At 34.8% G+C, this 20,149-nt stretch overlaps 3 protein-coding genes across 3 annotated transcripts; all 3 read right to left on the bottom strand.

Moving 5' to 3' along the window:
* Positions 1 to 341: 341 nt before the first annotated feature.
* LOC138900308 (uncharacterized) lies at positions 342 to 836 on the bottom strand. Its single transcript, XM_070187031.1, has one exon. It carries the CDS (start codon positions 834 to 836, stop codon positions 342 to 344), a length of 495 nt encoding a protein of 164 aa, XP_070043132.1.
* A 5,379-nt stretch (positions 837 to 6,215) lies between these two features.
* Positions 6,216 to 14,024, bottom strand: LOC138900540 (uncharacterized). Its single transcript, XM_070187533.1, has 3 exons — positions 13,771 to 14,024; positions 6,836 to 7,000; positions 6,216 to 6,732 (listed from the first exon to the last, which is right to left on the bottom strand). The coding sequence occupies exons 2-3, from the start codon at positions 6,845 to 6,847 to the stop codon at positions 6,421 to 6,423; spliced, it is 324 nt and encodes a 107-aa protein (XP_070043634.1). The 5' UTR covers positions 6,848 to 7,000; positions 13,771 to 14,024; the 3' UTR covers positions 6,216 to 6,420.
* LOC104114388 (F-box/FBD/LRR-repeat protein At1g13570-like) lies at positions 12,659 to 13,591 on the bottom strand. Its single transcript, XM_009624821.2, has one exon. The coding sequence runs from the start codon at positions 13,589 to 13,591 to the stop codon at positions 12,659 to 12,661; it is 933 nt and encodes a 310-aa protein (XP_009623116.2).
* Positions 14,025 to 20,149: the final 6,125 nt, after the last annotated feature.

Genomic DNA, 20,149 nt, shown 5'->3' with positions numbered 1-20,149 from the left:
GTCATAGCCTCTTGGCTTGCTGGAGCTACCCCACTTTGGAATACCTCCATTTATGTGGACCATTTTTCTAAAATCTCTTTGTCAAGTAAGCCATATCAGCATCCTCACTACTTGATTCATTGTTGTCTATCTTGAGGACCAGGTTCTTCTCCCTCTTGGGCTCTCTTCTCTCTTTATCCTTCTTCTTGTTCATTTCATACGTCTTCATATTTCCAACGAGCATATCGATGGTCAACTTCTGTAGATCCTTTTGCCTCCGTGATAGCATTTACTTTGCTTTCCCAGGAATTGGGTAATACACTAAGTGTTTTCCTGACTAGTTTGTTCCTTAGAATAATTTCTCAAAGAGAATGGAGCTCGTTGATGATGGAGGTGAAGCGAGTGTGCATGTCCTGGATGGACTCGTCGTCCTTCAACCTGAAGAGCTCGTACCCTGTGGTAAGCATGTCAATCTTCGACTGCTTGACTTGAGTTGTCCCTTCATGAGCTATTTGGAGAGCTTCCCAGATCTCCTTAGCAGATTGACATGATGATATCCTATTGTATTCATCTGGTCCAATACCACAGACGAGAATTATTTTTGCTCGGAAGTTCTTCTCTATGGCCTTGCGATCAACATCATTAAAGTCTTTTCTTATTTTGGGAACTGTTACTGCTGGGTCACCAATGGTCTTCATAGGGAAGAAGGGTTCGTCGCATATAACGTCCCAAAGCTCAAAATCTTCAGCCATGATGAAATTATGCATTCTTGTCTTCCACCATCCATAGTATTGGCCGTTGAACCTTGGTGGTCTGTAGGTAGATTGACCTTCTTGAAAGTTTGGTGGAGCAACCATGGGGATCCTTTCTAGGTATTAGACTGATAGAAAGAACCTGCTCTGATACCAATTGATAGAAACTAAGGATCCACCAAACTATGTAGAGAATCAGGTTCTCTATAAGTTCCCACAGAACGCACACACACAACAATAAGTAAATGACACAATGGAAATTTACGTGGAAAACTCCCAGCTCACGGGATTAAAAATCGCGACCTACCCTTGTAGGATTTCAACTTCACTACTGAGTAAACTTTAAATTACAACCTATTATAACTTAGGAATTAACCTCTTAATCCCTCACTAACTTGTAACAACTCTATCACAAGTCACTTTTTAATAACTTTATTACAAAGACTTACAACTCGACTAACACTAGCCAAGACACAAACACAAAGCTTATGATTTTACAAAGATTTCCTACACAATGCTTCTAACTAAGCTAAGTAGGAATTACAAGTAAAGTGTTTTAACAAAGGTGCAACACAACTAAGGACATGTAATGACTCAATACAGGAAACTAGTCCTTCGTTATGTTGTTCTTTGTTCTTGATGCCCTTGAGAATCACTTGCAAGATTGACACAGACTTGAGAGAATGCTTGATGAATTCTTGATTGTGCAAGTGTTTTGTTTTACCTTTGCTTGATGTTAATAACTAATTTGTGACATCACTTGAATGATGCAAGCAAGTTAGGTAAAGGGCATTTCCCGTAAAGTTGACTGTTGCACTGCTCTTGCACTGTTGCATGTGGAGGCAACAACTTTACAGCTGTGGGAAGTTGACTTGTACAGTTACCAAGGGAACTGGTGGTCATTTGTTCCCTCTGTTGTTCCTTTGACTCTGAAGAGTTGAACCACGTCCACGTCCCCGAACTAAGACTTGTTGTTCTTTAAGTACTTGAGGATGTGTAACATATTGCTTATCTGGTTCTTATCATTAAGTTTGTTAGATCATCAAAACATAATATAGATACATATAACCTATCACATTCAAATGTTACTGTATAGCTGTTAATGATAGACAAGTTCACAAGATTCGGAGAAGCTACATCAACAGAATCAACATCAACACAAAATCTTAACTCCAAAGTCTCAAGCATTGGCAGAATAAGATCGTTTTCGTCTGATCCTACATGTTGCATGAGAATTTTATGAATTATACTTGCAGCAGAAGCGTCCTTATTAGATACATGCTGAAAAAAGTGGCAATCAAACACAAGGTGTGGCTGTGTAGACCATAACTTTCTCCATTGCTTCGATAAGATGCTAGTTCTAGCAGCTCAAGTATTCTGTGTAGTATGTTAGTTGGTAAGTCACTAATAATGGTAGATTTCCTCACATTACTAGCTACATTGCATCGACTCATACTTCTTCTCTGAAATATTTTACAATTTACTTGATTGAACATCAAGTGAGGATCCATAAATAGTTGATCTAAATAGAAGTAGAGAAATTAATGGATATTAGAAGAAGCCAATAGGCATGTTTCTTGGGTAAGTCAAAGGACTTTTTCTTGAACTTCCCAAGTTCATTCCCATAGAATTAATTTAAAAATTCAAAGCTGGAATTAAAACTTGAAACAGAGAGTGCAAATAAAGTAGGGTAAGAATGGAATCTGGACATTCATTATAAATTGATGCAGATCCATTTGCTTATAAAGAAATATTAAAGGGCAGCCTAGAGCACAAGGTATTTACACAGAGGATGGGCCATATCATAAGGGGTATGATATAGACAGATTAATGACTGTTTTTTCGGCTCGAACGCGTGACCTACAAAAATTAATATTGATTCACTTATTTGTTGACAAAGTAAATACTTAATCACTCTTACTTTATTTGATAAAAGTAAAATAAAACGATATGACCTTGAAGACATAATAAATAAATCTATTAAAATCAGTCCAGTGGAACCAAATATACATAATGCCATGAAAAACAGAAAAAACTGCATCAGATAAATGAAGATGAAGTAAACAAAATATTAAATACCATACTGAATAATAGTAAAGGGAAGATTTCATATCACTGCTACTAGCTAAGGGACAGTTAATAGTATCAAATCTCTGTCGTTCCACCTTATAGACATAAAATTCTTGAGAAAAGGCTTCAGGTTTGCCATAGGTAATGTGACCAAGTTGAGGATTAACACAGAGCAAATTTTTGAATTAACTACGAGGTAAACAATCACATAATAATTCATGTTGTAGTTCTCATTGCATAGATTAGTCAAGAACAGGCGTTAAATGTAAAATCCCTTACCATTATAATAACAAATTCATTAATGACACAGACTAGTCATCATAACAATCATAGACAATTGTATCATATATAATAGCATAATATATATATATATATATATACATCTTGAACCAAAGAAAGATTATCAAAGCCCCAACTCTCTAAACTTATTGAGGATAAGAAGTACGAAAACAAGAAAGAGAAAGGAAAGAGGCAATTGAGTAAGAACCTCGATTTCAAAATATTGTAAATATGGGAAGCTTCTTATCAAGCAAAGAGCGCAGGAGACCATATCCGATTCGTCAAAATAAAAACCACCTAGGCAAAGACTTTTGACAGAGTTAAGATCAATTGTTATGATCACAAGGAACTATGGTTAAATTAATTAAGGACAAGAACACATTACAAAAGAATAGAATCGAAGGAATAGACAAGTGAGTCAGTTGGTAAAAGCACTTTCGCCCACAATTCACGTTCAGGGGTTCGAGTCATACTCGGGAAGTGTGGAAACATATAAATAAAAGGAATAAAAAAAGAAAAAAAAAAGAATCGAAGGAATAAAGTTGAAAAAGCTTTACCAGACGGTTGGCGGAAGATTTCAGTTCTCTTTAGTTCGAAGGTACCAAAATCCCTGTATTTATAGTCCTAAGTAAGGGTGGCAAGTGGGCCGGTCCCGGGCTTAAACGGGTCAAGTGAGCCAGTCCAAACGATCCCGGTCCCGAGCCGGTCCCAAATTAAACGGTCCAAACGGTCCCGGGCTAAACGGTCTTTTTGTAGGGACCGGCCCGGGACCGGGACCGTTTGGTCCTGGGCTAAACGGTACCGGCCCGCGGGCTAAATATGCTAAGTGGGCCCAACGGATTTAAAAAAAATTAAATTAAATAGATATTAGAGACAAAAAGATGTTAAAAAAAATCTAAAATATGCTTCGTAAATTTTATTATAAAATTGTGACCTAAATTTTATTTAACATCCTAAATTTTAATATTCAATATTTAATATCGAATATAGCTTATATATATACTATACTATACGTACATTCTATATAGCTTATATACTATGCACTTAGTATATATTATACAATTAGTATATATACTATACTATACTATATATACATCTCATTTAGTATATATACATCTTATATTGATATATATACTATATATCGATAGTACTATTAAAGTACTTTTTAGTAGTAACATGAAAGGACCAAAGTATGGTAATTCTTAGCTGGTATAAATATGGAATGATAGAAAATCAAGTTTTAGCTCAACTCAGATTACAGTTTCAACTAAAGCTGAGTTGAGCTAAAACTTGATCTTCTATCATTCCATATTTATACTAGCTAAAAAGTACCATACTTTGGTCATTTCATGTTACTACTAAAAAGTATATATATACTAAGTGTATAGTATATAAGGTATATAAAATGTACATGTAATATAGTATAGTATATATATATATATATATATATATTATACACTTAGTAACAATAAAGTAAGCAATAGTAGCAATTATAGAAGGAAATTAGAGAGAGATTGTGATAGGTTTGATAATTTTGTAAGAAAAATGAAAGAATGAAGGGGTATTTATAGTTGAAAATAGGGAAAAATATAATTATAAAAAGTTTGGGGTTAAAACAAAGTTGGAGGGGTTAAATGACTATTTTATAAATAGCCAACGGCTATATTTTAAAAATATAAATTAAAAAAAATATAGCCGTTGGGCCCGTTTGGCCCGCTAAGGGACCGGTCCCCTCCCGGGCTGGTCCCTGACGGGCTAAATGATCTGGGCCTGGCTGGTCCAAAGCATAAGACCGGCCCACGAGACCGGCTCAGGCCCACTAAAATCGGGCCAAACAATCCTGACCCGTTAGCTCGTTTGGCCCGAGGTCCCGGACCGATCCCGGGCTTGAACCGGCCCATTTGACACCCTTAGTCCATAGTCCTAAGTCCTAACTGATATGGCTTTAAAGTTTTTCTTTTTTCTTTTCCTCTCGGAATATTTCTTTTTATTTCTTTGTTAAGTGAGTTTCAAATAGGTTAAACTATAAATTAACACGTGTACGGAAAGTGTAATACACGCATTATAGAGGTTTTGAATAGAGAATATTATAGTTTAGGGTAATAACAACTATTTGATAAGTAGTTTAAATAGGAAATATTGTAGTCTAGAATCATAAAAAAGAAAATCACTTTTTTCCAAATTTGTGTTTGTCCATGAAATTTTCAATTTTCACTTGAAAGTGAATTTCAGAATTTTTCAAAAATTTTAAAAACTCCAAAAAGATTATTTTTCAAAATCTTCACTTCAGATCACTCACAAAAATTCAAAAATAACCCAAAATTATATTCATATTCAAACACAACTCCAATTGTTAATGCCTTTCTTGTTACTTTCTTTTTCTTGTATTTTTTACTCAGTTCTTCACCCCACATTATAAATAGCGCAAGTGTTAAACCTCTTCAGCTTATTTAGATGGTTGTTACATATAGTTCATAATATATCGTATTGTATTATATTGTATTGTACTGTATCTTTTGATGAATACAATATTTGGATAAGTAATATCGTTCGCCGTTGTTTCATGATATCACGTACTAGCAATATGAAAAATAAATTTGCAGTATTACAAAGAAAAATTATGGTACGGGGTAGAATTATTATATAAAAATGTAGAGTAAAAGATTATTTAATGATAATAAAGGGCAAGGTGAGAGAAAAAGACAAGGTAACGATGCGACCACACCAAATTGGTTGTTACATAAAGTGGCATTTTTCGTCGTTACATAACGATGTATTTAACGATATGATACAATAAAATTTAAGTAACAATCAAAACAAATATTATATTTAAAGTAACAACACGATACAATACAATATGTGACAACCATCCAAACAAGCTGTAAATATTTATTGTTAGAAATTTTCAAAATATAAAGACATATTAGTATATACTATATACATTAATCGATATAATAATGAGTTTTCATCAGAAATCAACATAGCACTTTAAGCTTCTTCACCACAAATAAAACTAGCCAAATATGAATTACATATGGTGACAATATATATATTTTTTCATAGTTAGACCACAAATAGAAACACTATGTCAAACCAGAAAACTGCAAAGAAAGAAATCTGTAAATTAACACACTGCAAACCAAAACATAACTGAACAACCAAAGTCTCATCTCATAGCTAGACCATTCATGAAATGTGAAAACACTTAGCATTGTAAATGACAGAGTAGCCAAAACAGCCACTTTGAGGCAAACCCCAGCCTTATATTACGTATTGCGTCGACATTTGTTTCTATCTATTCACTTTAACATCCAAAACATACCCAAAGATCATGATCTGATTAACGACTGTACCATCGATTCTTATCATAATCATAGACAACTTGTGCTTTAGGTGATGCACGCTGAAATTTTGTTAGCTCAGCGAGTATTTCAACTACTATATCAAGAGATTCATTTCCTGGCCTAGGCTCAATTAGAAATCTCTCTAGCGCCGGAGACTTGGCTAATAGAAGCTCGATAAGTTTCATTTGAGGCCTTGTCCGTGTAATGTTCACTAGTTTAACTTCCCTGAGGTGATTAAATGTCACATCTGAGAAACGTTTCACTTCATCTAGGACATGAAATTCTTCATCATCGTCAGAATTATCCACCTAAAAAGATGAACAAAATAACCATATCTCAGATCTTATTAAGGATCTAACGTATAAGAAAGCCACTAAATAATAAAGAAAAGGAAAAGAGTGAAACGCTTACCTGAATTTCCATATACTGTAAATATGGGGAGCTTCTTATCAAGCAAAGAGCGCACGAGACCTCATGTGATTCATCGAGATTAACATGAGATAGGTAAAGACGTTTGACACAATTAAGATCAAAGGGAAGCCTCGTTGGTATTTCATCTGCTCCATCAGCCAAGAACTAGGAACGAAATGCCAAAAATCAGGATGACTCAGAGCCAAAAATAAACATGTTCTATGAATAAATATTATGATGCAGTAACAAAGCAACATTTGCCTAGTCAATGTCATAATTGCGGAGATACTAGAGAGCATATTAAGACTCAAATAGGGCAAAAAGGACATCCCGATGCACAAGCATCCCGCGTTCATACAGAATACAGGGAAGGGCTGCACCCTAAGGGGGTGTGATGTAGGCAGTCTACCCTGATGTAAGCATCGGTAGCTGATTCCACAGCTCGAACTTGTAACCTATAGGTCACACGGAGACAACTTGACCGTTACTCCAAGGTTCCTTTTCGAAGACTCAAATAAACATGTGTAATATGGCCAAATTTTCATGACATTTGCCATGACATAATATCCATTATAACAAATTTGTGGATCATGACATTTGCCATGACATAATATCCATTATTAGGCCAATGATTTCTTGCTATAAATAGAGGAGTTTCTCCTCATTTGCAAACACATCAATTCAAGAGCTTTTCACTCTTGTCTTTCTTTCTCCTCCTTTATTTCATTATAGAGTATTTTGTAAGAGAGTGAGTGTTGGGAAACACTTGTGTGAACCCTTTCTTTGGAGTGATCTTGTGAGGTTATTCTCTTGGGATATTTGGGATTAAATAGAGTATTTACTCTAATTTTGTTCTCTCTTTTGTACTCTTGTTGGTATAGTGAAATTGCTCCTCTCCGCTTGTGGACGTAGGTCACCTCGACCGAACCACGTTAAATTTGTGTCTTCTTTATATTCTTTAATTGCCGTTATTATCACCTTCCATTGTCTTTGTTATTGTCATTATACTGTTGTTTGGCTAAATTTCGCACTACCCGGGTTTCCGATCCTAACAAATTGGTATCAGAGCCAGATCTAACCTGCCAAAATGACTCTAACAAGTCTTATGTTGAGAAATTTGACCGAAGTACAAACTTTAGAATGTGGCAATTAAAGATGGAAGCTATCCTAATTCAGGATGGCTTAGATTTGGCATTGCAAGAAAAGGAAAAGATGCCGGATAAAATGACGGACGAGGAGTTTGCCGTCATAGACAAAAAGGCAAAAGCAAGTATTATTTTAAATCTTTCAAATGAGATTTTGCTTGAAGTTGCAACAGAAAGCTCAGCCAAAGGCATATGGGAAAAGTTTAAAACCCTATATATGAAAAGAACAGTAGAAAACAGACTTTACCTAAAGCAAAAACTCTACACTTTTCGTATGGCTAAAGGTACCTCTATACTTACTCATCTTGATACTTTTGATTCTCTTCTTATGGATTTAAGTAACATAGATACTGAAATCAAAGATGAGGATCAAGCTGTGTTATTGCTTGTTTCCTTACCCCAGTCGTTTAAACATATAAGAGATACTATGCTTTATGGAAAGGATAATATCTCTTATAAAGATATCAAATCTATTTTGAAATCAAAAGAACAAATAGATAGAGATATTACTGGAAAAACTAGTGGGAACCAAGGGGAAGGCTTATTCATAAGAGGTAGATCCAATAAGAAAGATTCAAGTAGTGAGAAACCTAAATCAAGGTCAAAATCCAGATACATAAATGTCATGTGCAAATATTGTCATAAGAAAGGTCATATTATTTCTGAATGCCTTAAATTGAAAAACAAAGAAAAGCATACAGAAAAGAAAAATGAGCACAAAAATATTGACACTGCCGAAGCAAGTGTAGCTGCTGATGAGACTGAGGCAACTATTTTTTTAGCAACTAATAATAGTTTCAAATCTAACAATGAGTGGATTTTAGATTCGGGTTGTTCTTATCATATGTGTCCCAGTCGGGATTTATTTACCACACATGAATCTATTGGAGGTGGAGTTGTATTGATGGGCAACAATGCTGCCTGCAAAGTTATTGGAAAAGGTACAGTCCGAATCAAAATGCACGATGGTATGGTGAGAACTCTCACCGATGTTAGATATGTTCCTAACTTGAAGAAAAATCTCATCTCTTTGGGCACTCTAGAATCTCTTGGGTGCAAGTACACAGGTGAAGGTGGAGTTCTGAAAATTTCCAATAGTGCTCTTGTGATCATGAAAGCACGCAGATCTGGTACGTTGTATACTCTTTTGGGATTTACTGTTACAGGTGCTGCTGCAGTTTCAATATCAGATAAATCAGATTCTGACATCACCAAATTGTGGCATATGCGATTGGGGCATATGAGTGAAAAAGGTATTTTCATCCTCAGGAAAAGAGGTCTCTTATGTGGCCAAAGTACCGGAAATATGGAGTTTTGTGAACATTGTGTGTTCGGGAAGCAGAAAAGAGTCAACTTCAAATCTCCAGCGATTCATAGAACAAAAGGTCCTTTGGATTACATTCTTTCAGATCTTTGGAGTCCTTCACGTACCCCATCAAAAGGTGGTGACAGGTATATGTTAACTTTCATTGATGATTATTCAAGGAAAGTTTGGGTTTATTTCCTGAAAAATAAAAGTGATGTTTTCTTAAATTTCAAACAATGGAAAGTTTTGATTGAGAAGCAAACAGGAAAACAAGTTAAGCGGCTTAGAACAGATAATGGCTTGGAATTTTGTAATGATGAATTCAACGAATTTTGCAAGAATGAAGGAATTGCTCGACATCGTACTGTGAGAATGACACCTCAGCAAAATGGTGTGGCAGAAAGGATGAATAGAACTCTTTTGGAAAGGGCTCGTTGCATGATTTCAAATGCTGGGTTGACAAACGCTTTTTGGGCAGAAGCTATCTCTACAACTTGTTATATTGTCAACCGAGCTCCTTCTTCATCTTTGAACTTTAAGACTCCAGAGGAAATGTGGTCAGGTACTCCTGCTAATTATTCTGATTTAAAGATATTTGGTTGCCCTGCATACATGCATGTAAATGATGGAAAATTAGAGCCAATGGCTAAAAAGTGCATTTTCCTTGGGTATGCATCTGGGGTGAAAGGATACCGACTATGGTATCCTGATCCCACGGCACCAAAATTTATAATTAGCAGAGATATAACATTTGATGAATCCTCTATGTTACATTCTAGAAAAGAGTCTTCTAGTTCTTGTAATACAGATAAAGGAAAGAGTACACAGAACCAGGTGGAGATTGAGATTGGCATTCCTTCTGAGCCAAGCTCATCAACTTTGGAGCAAAATACAGTTGAAACTCCTGAAGTTGAGACAGAAGCTGAAATTCCTGAAGTTGAGACTCCTGAAGTTGAATCAGAAGAAGAGGAGTATACTATAGCCAAACATAGACGAAGAAGAGAAGGTAAACAACCATTAAGGTTTGGATATTATGTTGCATTTGCTTTTTCAGTTGCACAGGAAACTGAAGAAATTGGAGAACCATCAAAATATTCAAAAGTAGTTTCTGGTGCTGACTCAGCCAAGTGGCTGATTGCAATGAATGAAGAAATTGAGTCTCTCCACAAGAATGGTACTTGGTCTCTTGTGAAGCTGCCATCAGGAAAAAGAATTATTGGTTGCAAATGGGTCTTCAAGAAAAAGGATGGCATTCCAAGGGTTGAAGATGCGAGGTATAAGGCACGATTAGTTACAAAGGACTATAGTCAGGTACAAAGAGTTGATTTTAATGATATTTTCTCACCTGTTGTTAAACATAGCTCTATTCGTGTCTTGTTTGCCTTCGTTGCCATGTATGATTTGGAATTATAACAACATGATGTTAAGACAACTTTCTTACATGGCGAACTTGAGGAACAAATATACATGCATCAACCCGAAGGATTTGAAATTGAAGGAAAAGAAGATCATGTTTGCTTGTTGAAGAAATCCCTGTACGGATTAAAGCAGTCTCCAAGGCAATGGTATAAAAGGTTTGATTCCTTTATGTTGGGTCATGGTTATTCGAGGAGCATGTATGATAGTTGTGTTTACTTCCGGAAGTTAAATGATGGTTCATTTGTGTACTTATTATTATATATTGATGACATGCTCATTGCTGCTAAGGATTTAACAGAAATTCACAATTTGAAAAGTCAGTTGAAAAGTGAATTTGAGATGAAAGATTTGAGAGCAGCTAAGAAAATCCTTGGCATGGAGATCAAAAGAGATCGAAAAGCCAACAGGCTATTTCTGACCGAGAAGAAGTACTTGGAGAAAGTCTTGGAAAGGTTTGGCATGAAAGATGCTAAACCAGTTAGTACCCCTCTTGCTGCTCATTTTAAGTTATCAGCTGCTCAGTCCCCGCAGTCAGAGGAAGAAGAGAGGTACATGGCACAGGTTCCGTATTCCAGTGCAGTCGACAATATTATGTATGCAATGGTTTATACACATCCAGACATTTCACAAGTAGTGAGCGTGGTAAGCCGGTATATGACTTGCCCTGGTAAAGCACATTGGCATGCTGTGAAATGAATTCTCAGATACTTGCGAGGTACTTCAAACACATGTTTGGAGTTTGGGAGAAATACTAACACTTTGGTTGATTTTGTAGACTCAGATTATGCAGGTGATCTTGACAAAAGAAGATCACTGACAGGCTATGTATTTTGTGTCGGGGGTTGCGCTATTAGTTGGAAAGCTACATTACAACATGTAGTAGCTTTATCTACTATCGAAGCAGAATATATCGCAGTGACCGAGGCGATTAAAGAAGCTTTATGGTTGAAGGGTCTATTTGCGGAACTCAGTTTATACCAAGGTGGTATTACCATTTTCTGTGATAGTCAAAGTGACATTCACTTGACTAAAGATCAAATGTATCATGAGAGGACGAAGCACATTGATATAAAGTATCATTTCATCCGAGAAACCATTGCTGAAAGAAAAGTCTCTGTTCAGAAGATCAACACTAAAGACAATCCTGCTGACATGTTCACAAAACCTCTTCCAGTATCCAAGTTCAAGCTTTGCCTGAATTTGATTGACATTTATGAAGAATGATTTTGCCCATTGGGGTTTTTGCGGAGAAGGTGGAGCAAATTTACTATAAGCCGAAATTAGGCCAAGGTGGAGATTTGTAATATGGCCAAATTTTTATGATATTTACCATGACATAATATCCATTATAACAAATTTGTGGATAATGACATTTGCCATGACATAATATCCATTATTAGGCCAAGGATTTCTTGCTATAAATAGAGGAGTTTCTCCTCATTTGCAAACACACCAATTCAAGAGCTTTTCACTCTTGTCTTTCTTTCTCCTCCTTTATTTCATTATAGAGTATTTTGTAAGAGAGTGAGTGTTGGGAAACACTTGTGTGAACCCTTTCTTTGGAGTGATCTTGTGAGGTTATTCTCTTGGGGTATTTGGGATTAATTAGAGTATTTACTCTAATTTTGTACTCTCTTTTGTGCTCTTGTTGGTATAGTGAAATTGTTCCTCTCCGCTTGTGGACGTTGGTCACCTTGACCGAACCACGTTAAATTTGTGTCTTCTTTATATTCTTTAATTGCCGTTATTATCACCTTCCATTGTCTTTGTTATTGTCATTATACCGTTGTTTGGCTAAATTTCGCACTACCCGGGTTCCCGATCCTAACAACATGGAACTGTTTTTTTTATAAATTGCCATATAAACATGGGCCTAGAACTCTTTGGCTTCATCAATCTTAATTAATACAAGTTACCTTTAACTCTTCGGGTTTAACATTCTTTAACTTTATTTTAGCAACGCGATATATAATAGAGACGTCTATATGTAATTTCAGTAGCACTAACCTGCAGAAACTTGCCATTAAGATGAAGTATTCTGACTTTAGATAACCTTTCCATAAACATAATCAAATCAGAGATAGGATTGCCTTTCAGAAATTCCCCTCTTAGACTAACTGAAACTTCAGTCAAGTTTGGAGCGTCTACTAAGCAGATAGATTCAAACTCATCATCATCCTTAACACGCAACGTCTTGAGATTAGAACCGCTGATATTAAAATGATGAATACCAGAGCACCAGTGCAAGTCTAGCCTTTCAAGAACAGGACAGCCGAAAAGAATACTTTCAAAACAGATGTTTGGAAGATCAACCTCAATAAGTATCAGTTGTTCGAGATTAGGGAAGCCTTTAAACTCCGGTGGTGGAGAAAGGACAAAATTTTGGAGCTTCAAGTACGTCAAGTCCAGACAAGAAAAGAAATAAGGAGGTAACCTAAGATGTTCAATATGTCCGCTCTTGTGCTTTAAGGTTAGTTTCTTGATGTTCTTCGAAAACAAGTATAATATCCATTTGTTCACATCAAGAACCCTCCAACCTGACTTGAAATCAGGAATACAAACTTTAAATCTCTCTATTCGATCAAGATGAAGCATAAGAGACTTGGTGACAATTTTATCAAATTGATACATATATTCACGGTATTCATCAAATTGATATACACATGATTTCTTTCTTGCAATGCTTTTTAGTTCTTTGCAGAATTCTTCATCAAAAACTAACTCCGGAATGTATAAGTGACAAAATCTCCACTTCTTTGATAGAACACTCGTTCTTATAGCATCACGTATAGGCATTTTCCCTAGAATGCAGTATATTACATCAGTTGGCAAGTTGCTGATTATATCTTCTCGGCTTCTGCCTCTTTTAATACATGTTGGAGACATATCTTCCTAACTTTTTTGGGGCTTTTGAGAAAAAAAATTAACAAAAAGAATTAAATACAATATATAATTTCCAACACAAATTAAAGGATGACTCTTAGAATTTTTATCATGAATTCAATCAGCAAATACTCATTGTAGCTTTATACAACAATATGCAAAAGAAGAGAGAATTTTCTTACCCCAAATAAATGGCAAGGCAAATCTGCAAAATATTGTGAGATTGAAGAGGTGACGGAAATTCTAGGTTTTAAAGATCATGAGACAAGGCGGTTTTATTTTGAAAAAATAAGGTACTCCGTGTATTTTAGGTATTAGGACTTTTTAGTTTAACGCATTAGGTGGACTGTTCTTTGGGTTAGTTTGTCCAGTTTAAATAAGCAATTTGCCAATTTTTCCCCAATTTGAGTGGGAGAAGAACATTGATCCAAGCCCAAAAATTATTTGTCGGATAAATTACATATAAAATTGACCGCCTTCAACTTCATAATTTCTCTGCCGCTTCTTACTTCTTCATCAAGTTCCTCATTCACTAACGGGAATCTAATTGTAAGTTTTTTCAATAGTTTGTAATCAGTTTTTATGGTTAATTCCAGGTTTTTTTCTTCTTCTTTTTTCTATTCTGCTATGCACTTAAGACTTCTTTTTATATATCTGTCTAACATATATAATCTATAACAGCACTTAAGTTTTCTATGAAACTAATTTTTATGTTATAATATATATTTTTCCATAATAGCACTTTCTTGTAACAACCAAAAAATATCGGAATAGAGACGTTTGATTTCTTGACTTTTCTGCCTTCTGTTTCTGTGTTGGTGTCTTTTGATTTTGATGAGAATATCCGACATTAAAATTTAGTTTCTCCGAATTTACAACACAGTCCCCCCCGAAATTTTCTGTTCAATATAGCTTAAGCAATACTATAGGAATTAAAACCATGCTTTATATTTACTTCAGAGGGTCATTGGGCTTTTCATTATATTTGATTGTTTTAGGATGAATAGATATCTTGCTACTTTGTTTCTGAATACTTGATTTTTTTATTACTCGTACTTTTATATTATTTTGGAAATGACTATGATGAATTGAGCTAAATGAGAGGAATGGGGATTCATATCGTCATGCCCAACATGTTTGAGACTGAGACATAGTTATTGTTATTGTTGTATGTTGATTTGTTTTTCCTATTTGAGACAGTAAGAGCGTGAGAACGAATGTAGTGATTATGTTGATCATGGTGTTTCAATGGGATGTATTGTATTTTTTTTACTCCAAAGGAAAAAGTGGAATTGATTGCATTGATGTGTTTGATTTTCATTCTTAGGAAAATATGCCTCCAAAACGTATCAAAAGAAATCAACCACACAAACGTCAAGAATCAATTGATGATGAGGATATAATCAGTGACTTGCCAAGGAATGTTATAGATTGCATTCTTGGAAAAATGCCTATACGTGATGCTATAAGAACGAGTGTTCTTTCAAAGAAGTGGAGATTAAACTACTTAACCATTCCGCAATTAGTGTTTGATGACCAATTCTGCAAAGAACTTGTTGACTTCGCCAAGAAGAAGAAAACTCGGATATTTTTCAACTATCAATTGAACGAAATTGTCACCAATTTTCTTATGCTTCATCCTGGCCGAATAGAAAGATTTAAAGTATGCATTCCTAAGTTCAGTACACTTGGGTATCCTAATGGATGCTATATTTATCTACGAAGAATATCAAGAAATTAACCTTAGAATACAAGAAGAATTTTGTACGTCATAAGTTACCTCCTTATTTCTTTTCTTATCTGGACTTGACGTATTTGAAGCTCCGTAATTTTGATTTCTGGCCTCCACCAGAGTTCAAGGGCTTCTTATATCTTGAAAAATTAGTTTTTTTCGGGGTTCACCTTGCAAACAACTGCTAAAATCAAGTTTATCTTTACCTTCACAATCATTCCTAATCTGATTGAAATGTGTCTTCACATATCGTTCTTTCAGTTCCTAGCTGAAACTCAAGTTCTGCAAATGCTATCAACGTCGCTAGACTCTCTAAAGCTTATCGAACTCAAAGCTGTAAACTTTATGGACTTTGATCAGATATCTGCTGTTATCTGTTTGATTAGAAGTGCTCCGAATTTGCAAGAACTTTATATTGAGGTAAGTTGTAACACTCCATCTAATTTATGATAATTTGTTATAGCGTAACTGTTAAAGTTGCTGTCATATTACCTTCGAGCCGTGGAAACAGACTCTTGCAGAAATACAGGGTTAGGCTGCGTACAATAGACCCTTGTGGTCCAGCCCTTTCCCGGACCCCGCGCATAGCGGGAGTTTAGTACACTAGACTGCCCCTTTTTGTTATCGAAACGACTAAGCACTTATTTGGTTTTTTTGCTCTATATTCATGTAGGCTTCTACAGTGACACTAAAGAAGAGCAAGTCTCAGGTTATCTAAAACTCATGGACTGCACAACTTTTCCCCTTAGCAAACTTCATCTGGTCAAGTTAACGAAAGTCACAGGTTTCGATCCTGAGATTGAGTTTATTCGGTTCCTTCTCTTTAGTTCGCCATCACTTGTGACAATGAGCATCATGGAGCACTTAGAACTTGAAGCTGAAGAAGCATTGGATATAGCTAGGAAGTTGCTCCAGCTTCGACCACCAACAACAGTGCATATAAATTTCTTGAAGGAAAGTTAGATATCATAATGTTATTTTAAGGAACTGGCATTGGTAAGAGGGTTAGTATAACTTTAAGAATTCTTACTTGTTACATAGCTGACATTTCTGATTTGATAGCTACATAAAATGCTTGAATTCTTAGTCCTCTCTTTTAATTTCTGTTGTTTCGTATTTTGTATTTTGATGCGATGTAACCTTGAGCAAAGTAACTTTTGCTTAAGTTCAAAATATATAGATCCATAAATTTTTCTAAGTAAATTATAGAATGCAAGTGAGATGTGTAAGGGAGATCGAAGATACTATTTCTTCGTGTGTGGCAAATGCGATGTTAATGTCATGACCCATTTTAGGGATTTTTACCTTCCTATATATTATATGAAACTTTATTATCAAAAATGTCCACGTTTAGTTAATTACTCGACCTAAATAAGCAGAGGCGGACCCATGATTTGAGCGCGACGGAGGCACCACCAACCTTTAATATGCCAATAATTAACGATAAAATTTTGTGTGCAGTTCTTTAAGAAACTAATAAGTATGACAACTTATCCGCAATATATAAACAATCCGAAATTTTTAAAGAAAGAAAAAGCACTAAGCAAAGAGTGAAAGATTACTTTGCAAAATAGGTGCTATAGGAAGCAATGTTGATAGAAGCGGTGTCGCTCGGCACTGCTTCTTTAATTTTTCTTATATATATATATATATATATATATATATATATATATATATATATATATATATAAAAGTAAGTAATATGCAAAAATAAACATTTTTATCAGTGTTTTGTTATAAAATATTTTGACAAAACTGATTTACTAGGTCTGTAATGAAGCCTTCAATTTTGAAGTAAGAGGCCAGGGTTTCGAAACCTGCAAGGTTAAAAGGACAGAAACTATCATGGAATCCAAAAATGTAAAAGAAAACAAAAGAAGAAAGAAAAAAATGCTAATTTTGCTTGAATTAGGTCTCGAACACTAGACCAAATGGTAAGGAAAATTAGAAGGATGCTTAAACAAACAGCTCAACCACTGCTGCCTTCCAGCTTTTGTTTTTTAGGGGGCCCAAGTAAATTATTTAAGGGGTCCTATCTAGATATACAGTACACATAAAATCTATATATATACTATTTTTGCCGAAGCTAACGGGTTCCAGTGACCCCTCTAATGATCATGTAGGTCCGCCTCTGTAAATAAGTTTTGTTTACAAAATATATACATTCCACCTTAAAAGGCTCCCAATCCATTATTAGTGTCTTCAATCAAGAGATTTCGTTATACCTTTTTCCTTTTTTCTCTCCTCTTTCCCCTTTTCTCTCCAAATCTTCCACCCTTGTAACAATTTAGTGATCAAGTCAGTGGACAACTCTTTCATCTGGTTGATCACGTAACCATGTCTTAATAGTACTTATAATTTTGTGTTATTTCTTCTGATCCTTTTTCTTCTTCTTCTTTTTAACCCTTCAGTTTTACGTTGGAATTTAGTAAGAATTCCTCTATAATTAACAGGAAGATTAGGTTAATATCTGGGGACAACTTTTTACAAGTTCTTTTTATCAGGATTCAAGATAAAACCAAAATTCTAATTTAAATCCTTAAAAGGGAATCAGACTCTATTCCCTGTCCATCAAGTCTATTTAATTATTATCCAATTAAGAACTTGTTGAAGTTGCTATTCAAAATACAAAATCAGAAGGGCACCCATTTCCAAAAAATTATATCCTATGTTTTTCACTTTCTTTAGGTAGGAGTAATAATTTATAGGACAGCCCTAGTTGGATAGAATATATCTGGAAGGCATTATTCTACAAATCATACTCAACAATGGTTATATTTTTTCCTGCAAAATAAGATAGAATCCTTCTGGCATGTAATGCTGAAGATAGGTAAGTTTACCTTTTATGAGAAGTCGATCTGAATTAAGTTGCAAGGTATTTCATGAAACTCAGTAATGTTTTAAACATTTTTAACACGTTTAGGCAAAGAGCTTAAAAGCACAATGTAAAAGCACAACTTATCTACAACTTATCTATAACTTTCATACATTATTTCTGCACAGTTAAATACAACTACAATATCATACAACTAAAATATAATTTTTATACAATATGTCTTTTGTATATTTTGTATCTAATTTATACATAGTAAAAATAAATTTCATACAACTAGTTAAATATTATACAACTTATCTACAACTTTCATATGTTATTTCTACCCAGTTATATACAACTACAATATCATACAACTTAAATACAATTTTTATACAATATTGTTCAACTTTCATACAATATTTAAATAAAAATATATATATAAACAACAAAATATAATTTTTCTGTAATTTTACTACAACTTTACTACAATTTCGTAAGTATAATGTATGCCATGTCTTATTCTTCTTCTTCTTCTTCTTCGAGTTTCAATCTGAAATTCAGCCAAAATCAAGTCTAATCTTCACCAAAACACCCTCAAAAATGAGATATAAACTCCAAACAATATTCTCAATTATTTGCAACAACACCCAATCCAAACAAATAATGGTTTTTGAAAACTCAAATTCGAATTCAAAGCTTCAAAGCTTTTTAATGGCTATCAATGGTAGAATTGCTGCTCTCTTACTGGAATTAGGGCCGATCTTCGAAAGCGTTTTTTTCTTCATTGAAAGTTAAGCAAGCAACAGACGTTAATGGAGGTGTGTGATAGAGTATTTAGAGCTTGAATCTATAAAAATGGAGAGGAATTTTTGAAGAAGAGTGAAAAAATATAAACTAATTTTTGAAGAAGAGTGAAAATAGGCGTTAATGGAGGGATACTGAAGTTTGTGGAGAGAGAAACGTGGGGGGGAGTGGAAGATACGTTAGAGTGAGATTGAAATAGTGTATAGGAATGTAAAAATAGGATCATAACCGGCGCTTAGGAGCAAGTAAGCCTCATCGGTATTTTACAGAAAATTGGACAGAGTTTTCCCTGATTCTGGACTTTCCAAACACTTTCCTTTCCCAAAATCAATAACCAAACATCCTAATATCAATCCAAACAACAATAACTTTATCAATTAACCAAAATAAGTCTCAACCATTAATAATCCACCCACTAACAGCCAGAAATACTAATATATCTCCAAATTAGATAAGAAAGTGCAATACCATCATAAGTCTAAAATAACGAAAGAATACTCATGACAACCATAAAAATGACTATGGAGAGACTCTAAGAGTTTCAAGAAAGAGACTATAACAAATAAATAACAATCTTTGCCCACGCGAATAAATGCGGGTTCACCAGGAACTGTCAACTCATGTACTCTAATTAACGGAGTCCTCGCATGCGTTTACTGCTGCCTCTGTAAAAACAATAGTGGGGAGTGAATCGCTAGCTTAGTGAGTAATAATACTTAACCACAACCGTTTTTAATAGGGACAAGTCAGAAAACATGCTAGTATATTTAACAGAAAATATCATAAGAATGCCCTTTCAGAATAATAAACAATAATCAGTCTCATCACGTGTTTCATGTAATATAATTCAATTGACAATTTGGTAATAAGCTCGATAAACACAGTGTAATATCAATATTCATGTTTGGGAGGTTTCAATGAACGGATCATGTAATCGGTATAACTGTGGACTTCTTCGCAAGAAGTCAAATATAACAGTAGTCCCTACTCGAGGAAAATCAGTAATGGTATGCTAGTTCTACCTTTCCACTAGCGATGGTTGTAACGGTAATCAGTAATTACAAGGTGCACCAGGTCTAACAAACCCGTCGTTAGCTACGGGATCCTTCAAAGTCTACTCTCATTTATACTTGTCTCTGTAATCCGTATATACTCATAAGAAAATATTTTAAAATAATATTGGGCATTTCGGTCCTTATCAAATCATGTA

Source organism: Nicotiana tomentosiformis, chromosome 10 (genome assembly GCF_000390325.3).
Source record: "Nicotiana tomentosiformis chromosome 10, ASM39032v3, whole genome shotgun sequence".
NCBI lineage: Eukaryota > Viridiplantae > Streptophyta > Magnoliopsida > Solanales > Solanaceae > Nicotiana > Nicotiana tomentosiformis.
This window is presented reverse-complemented; position numbering and strand designations above follow the sequence as displayed.

Coding starts and splice junctions, on each gene's coding strand:
- LOC138900308 (XM_070187031.1), bottom strand. CDS start 836: ATGGTTGCTCCACCAAACTTTCAAGAAGGTCAATCTACCTACAGACCA.
- LOC104114388 (XM_009624821.2), bottom strand. CDS start 13,591: ATGTCTCCAACATGTATTAAAAGAGGCAGAAGCCGAGAAGATATAATC.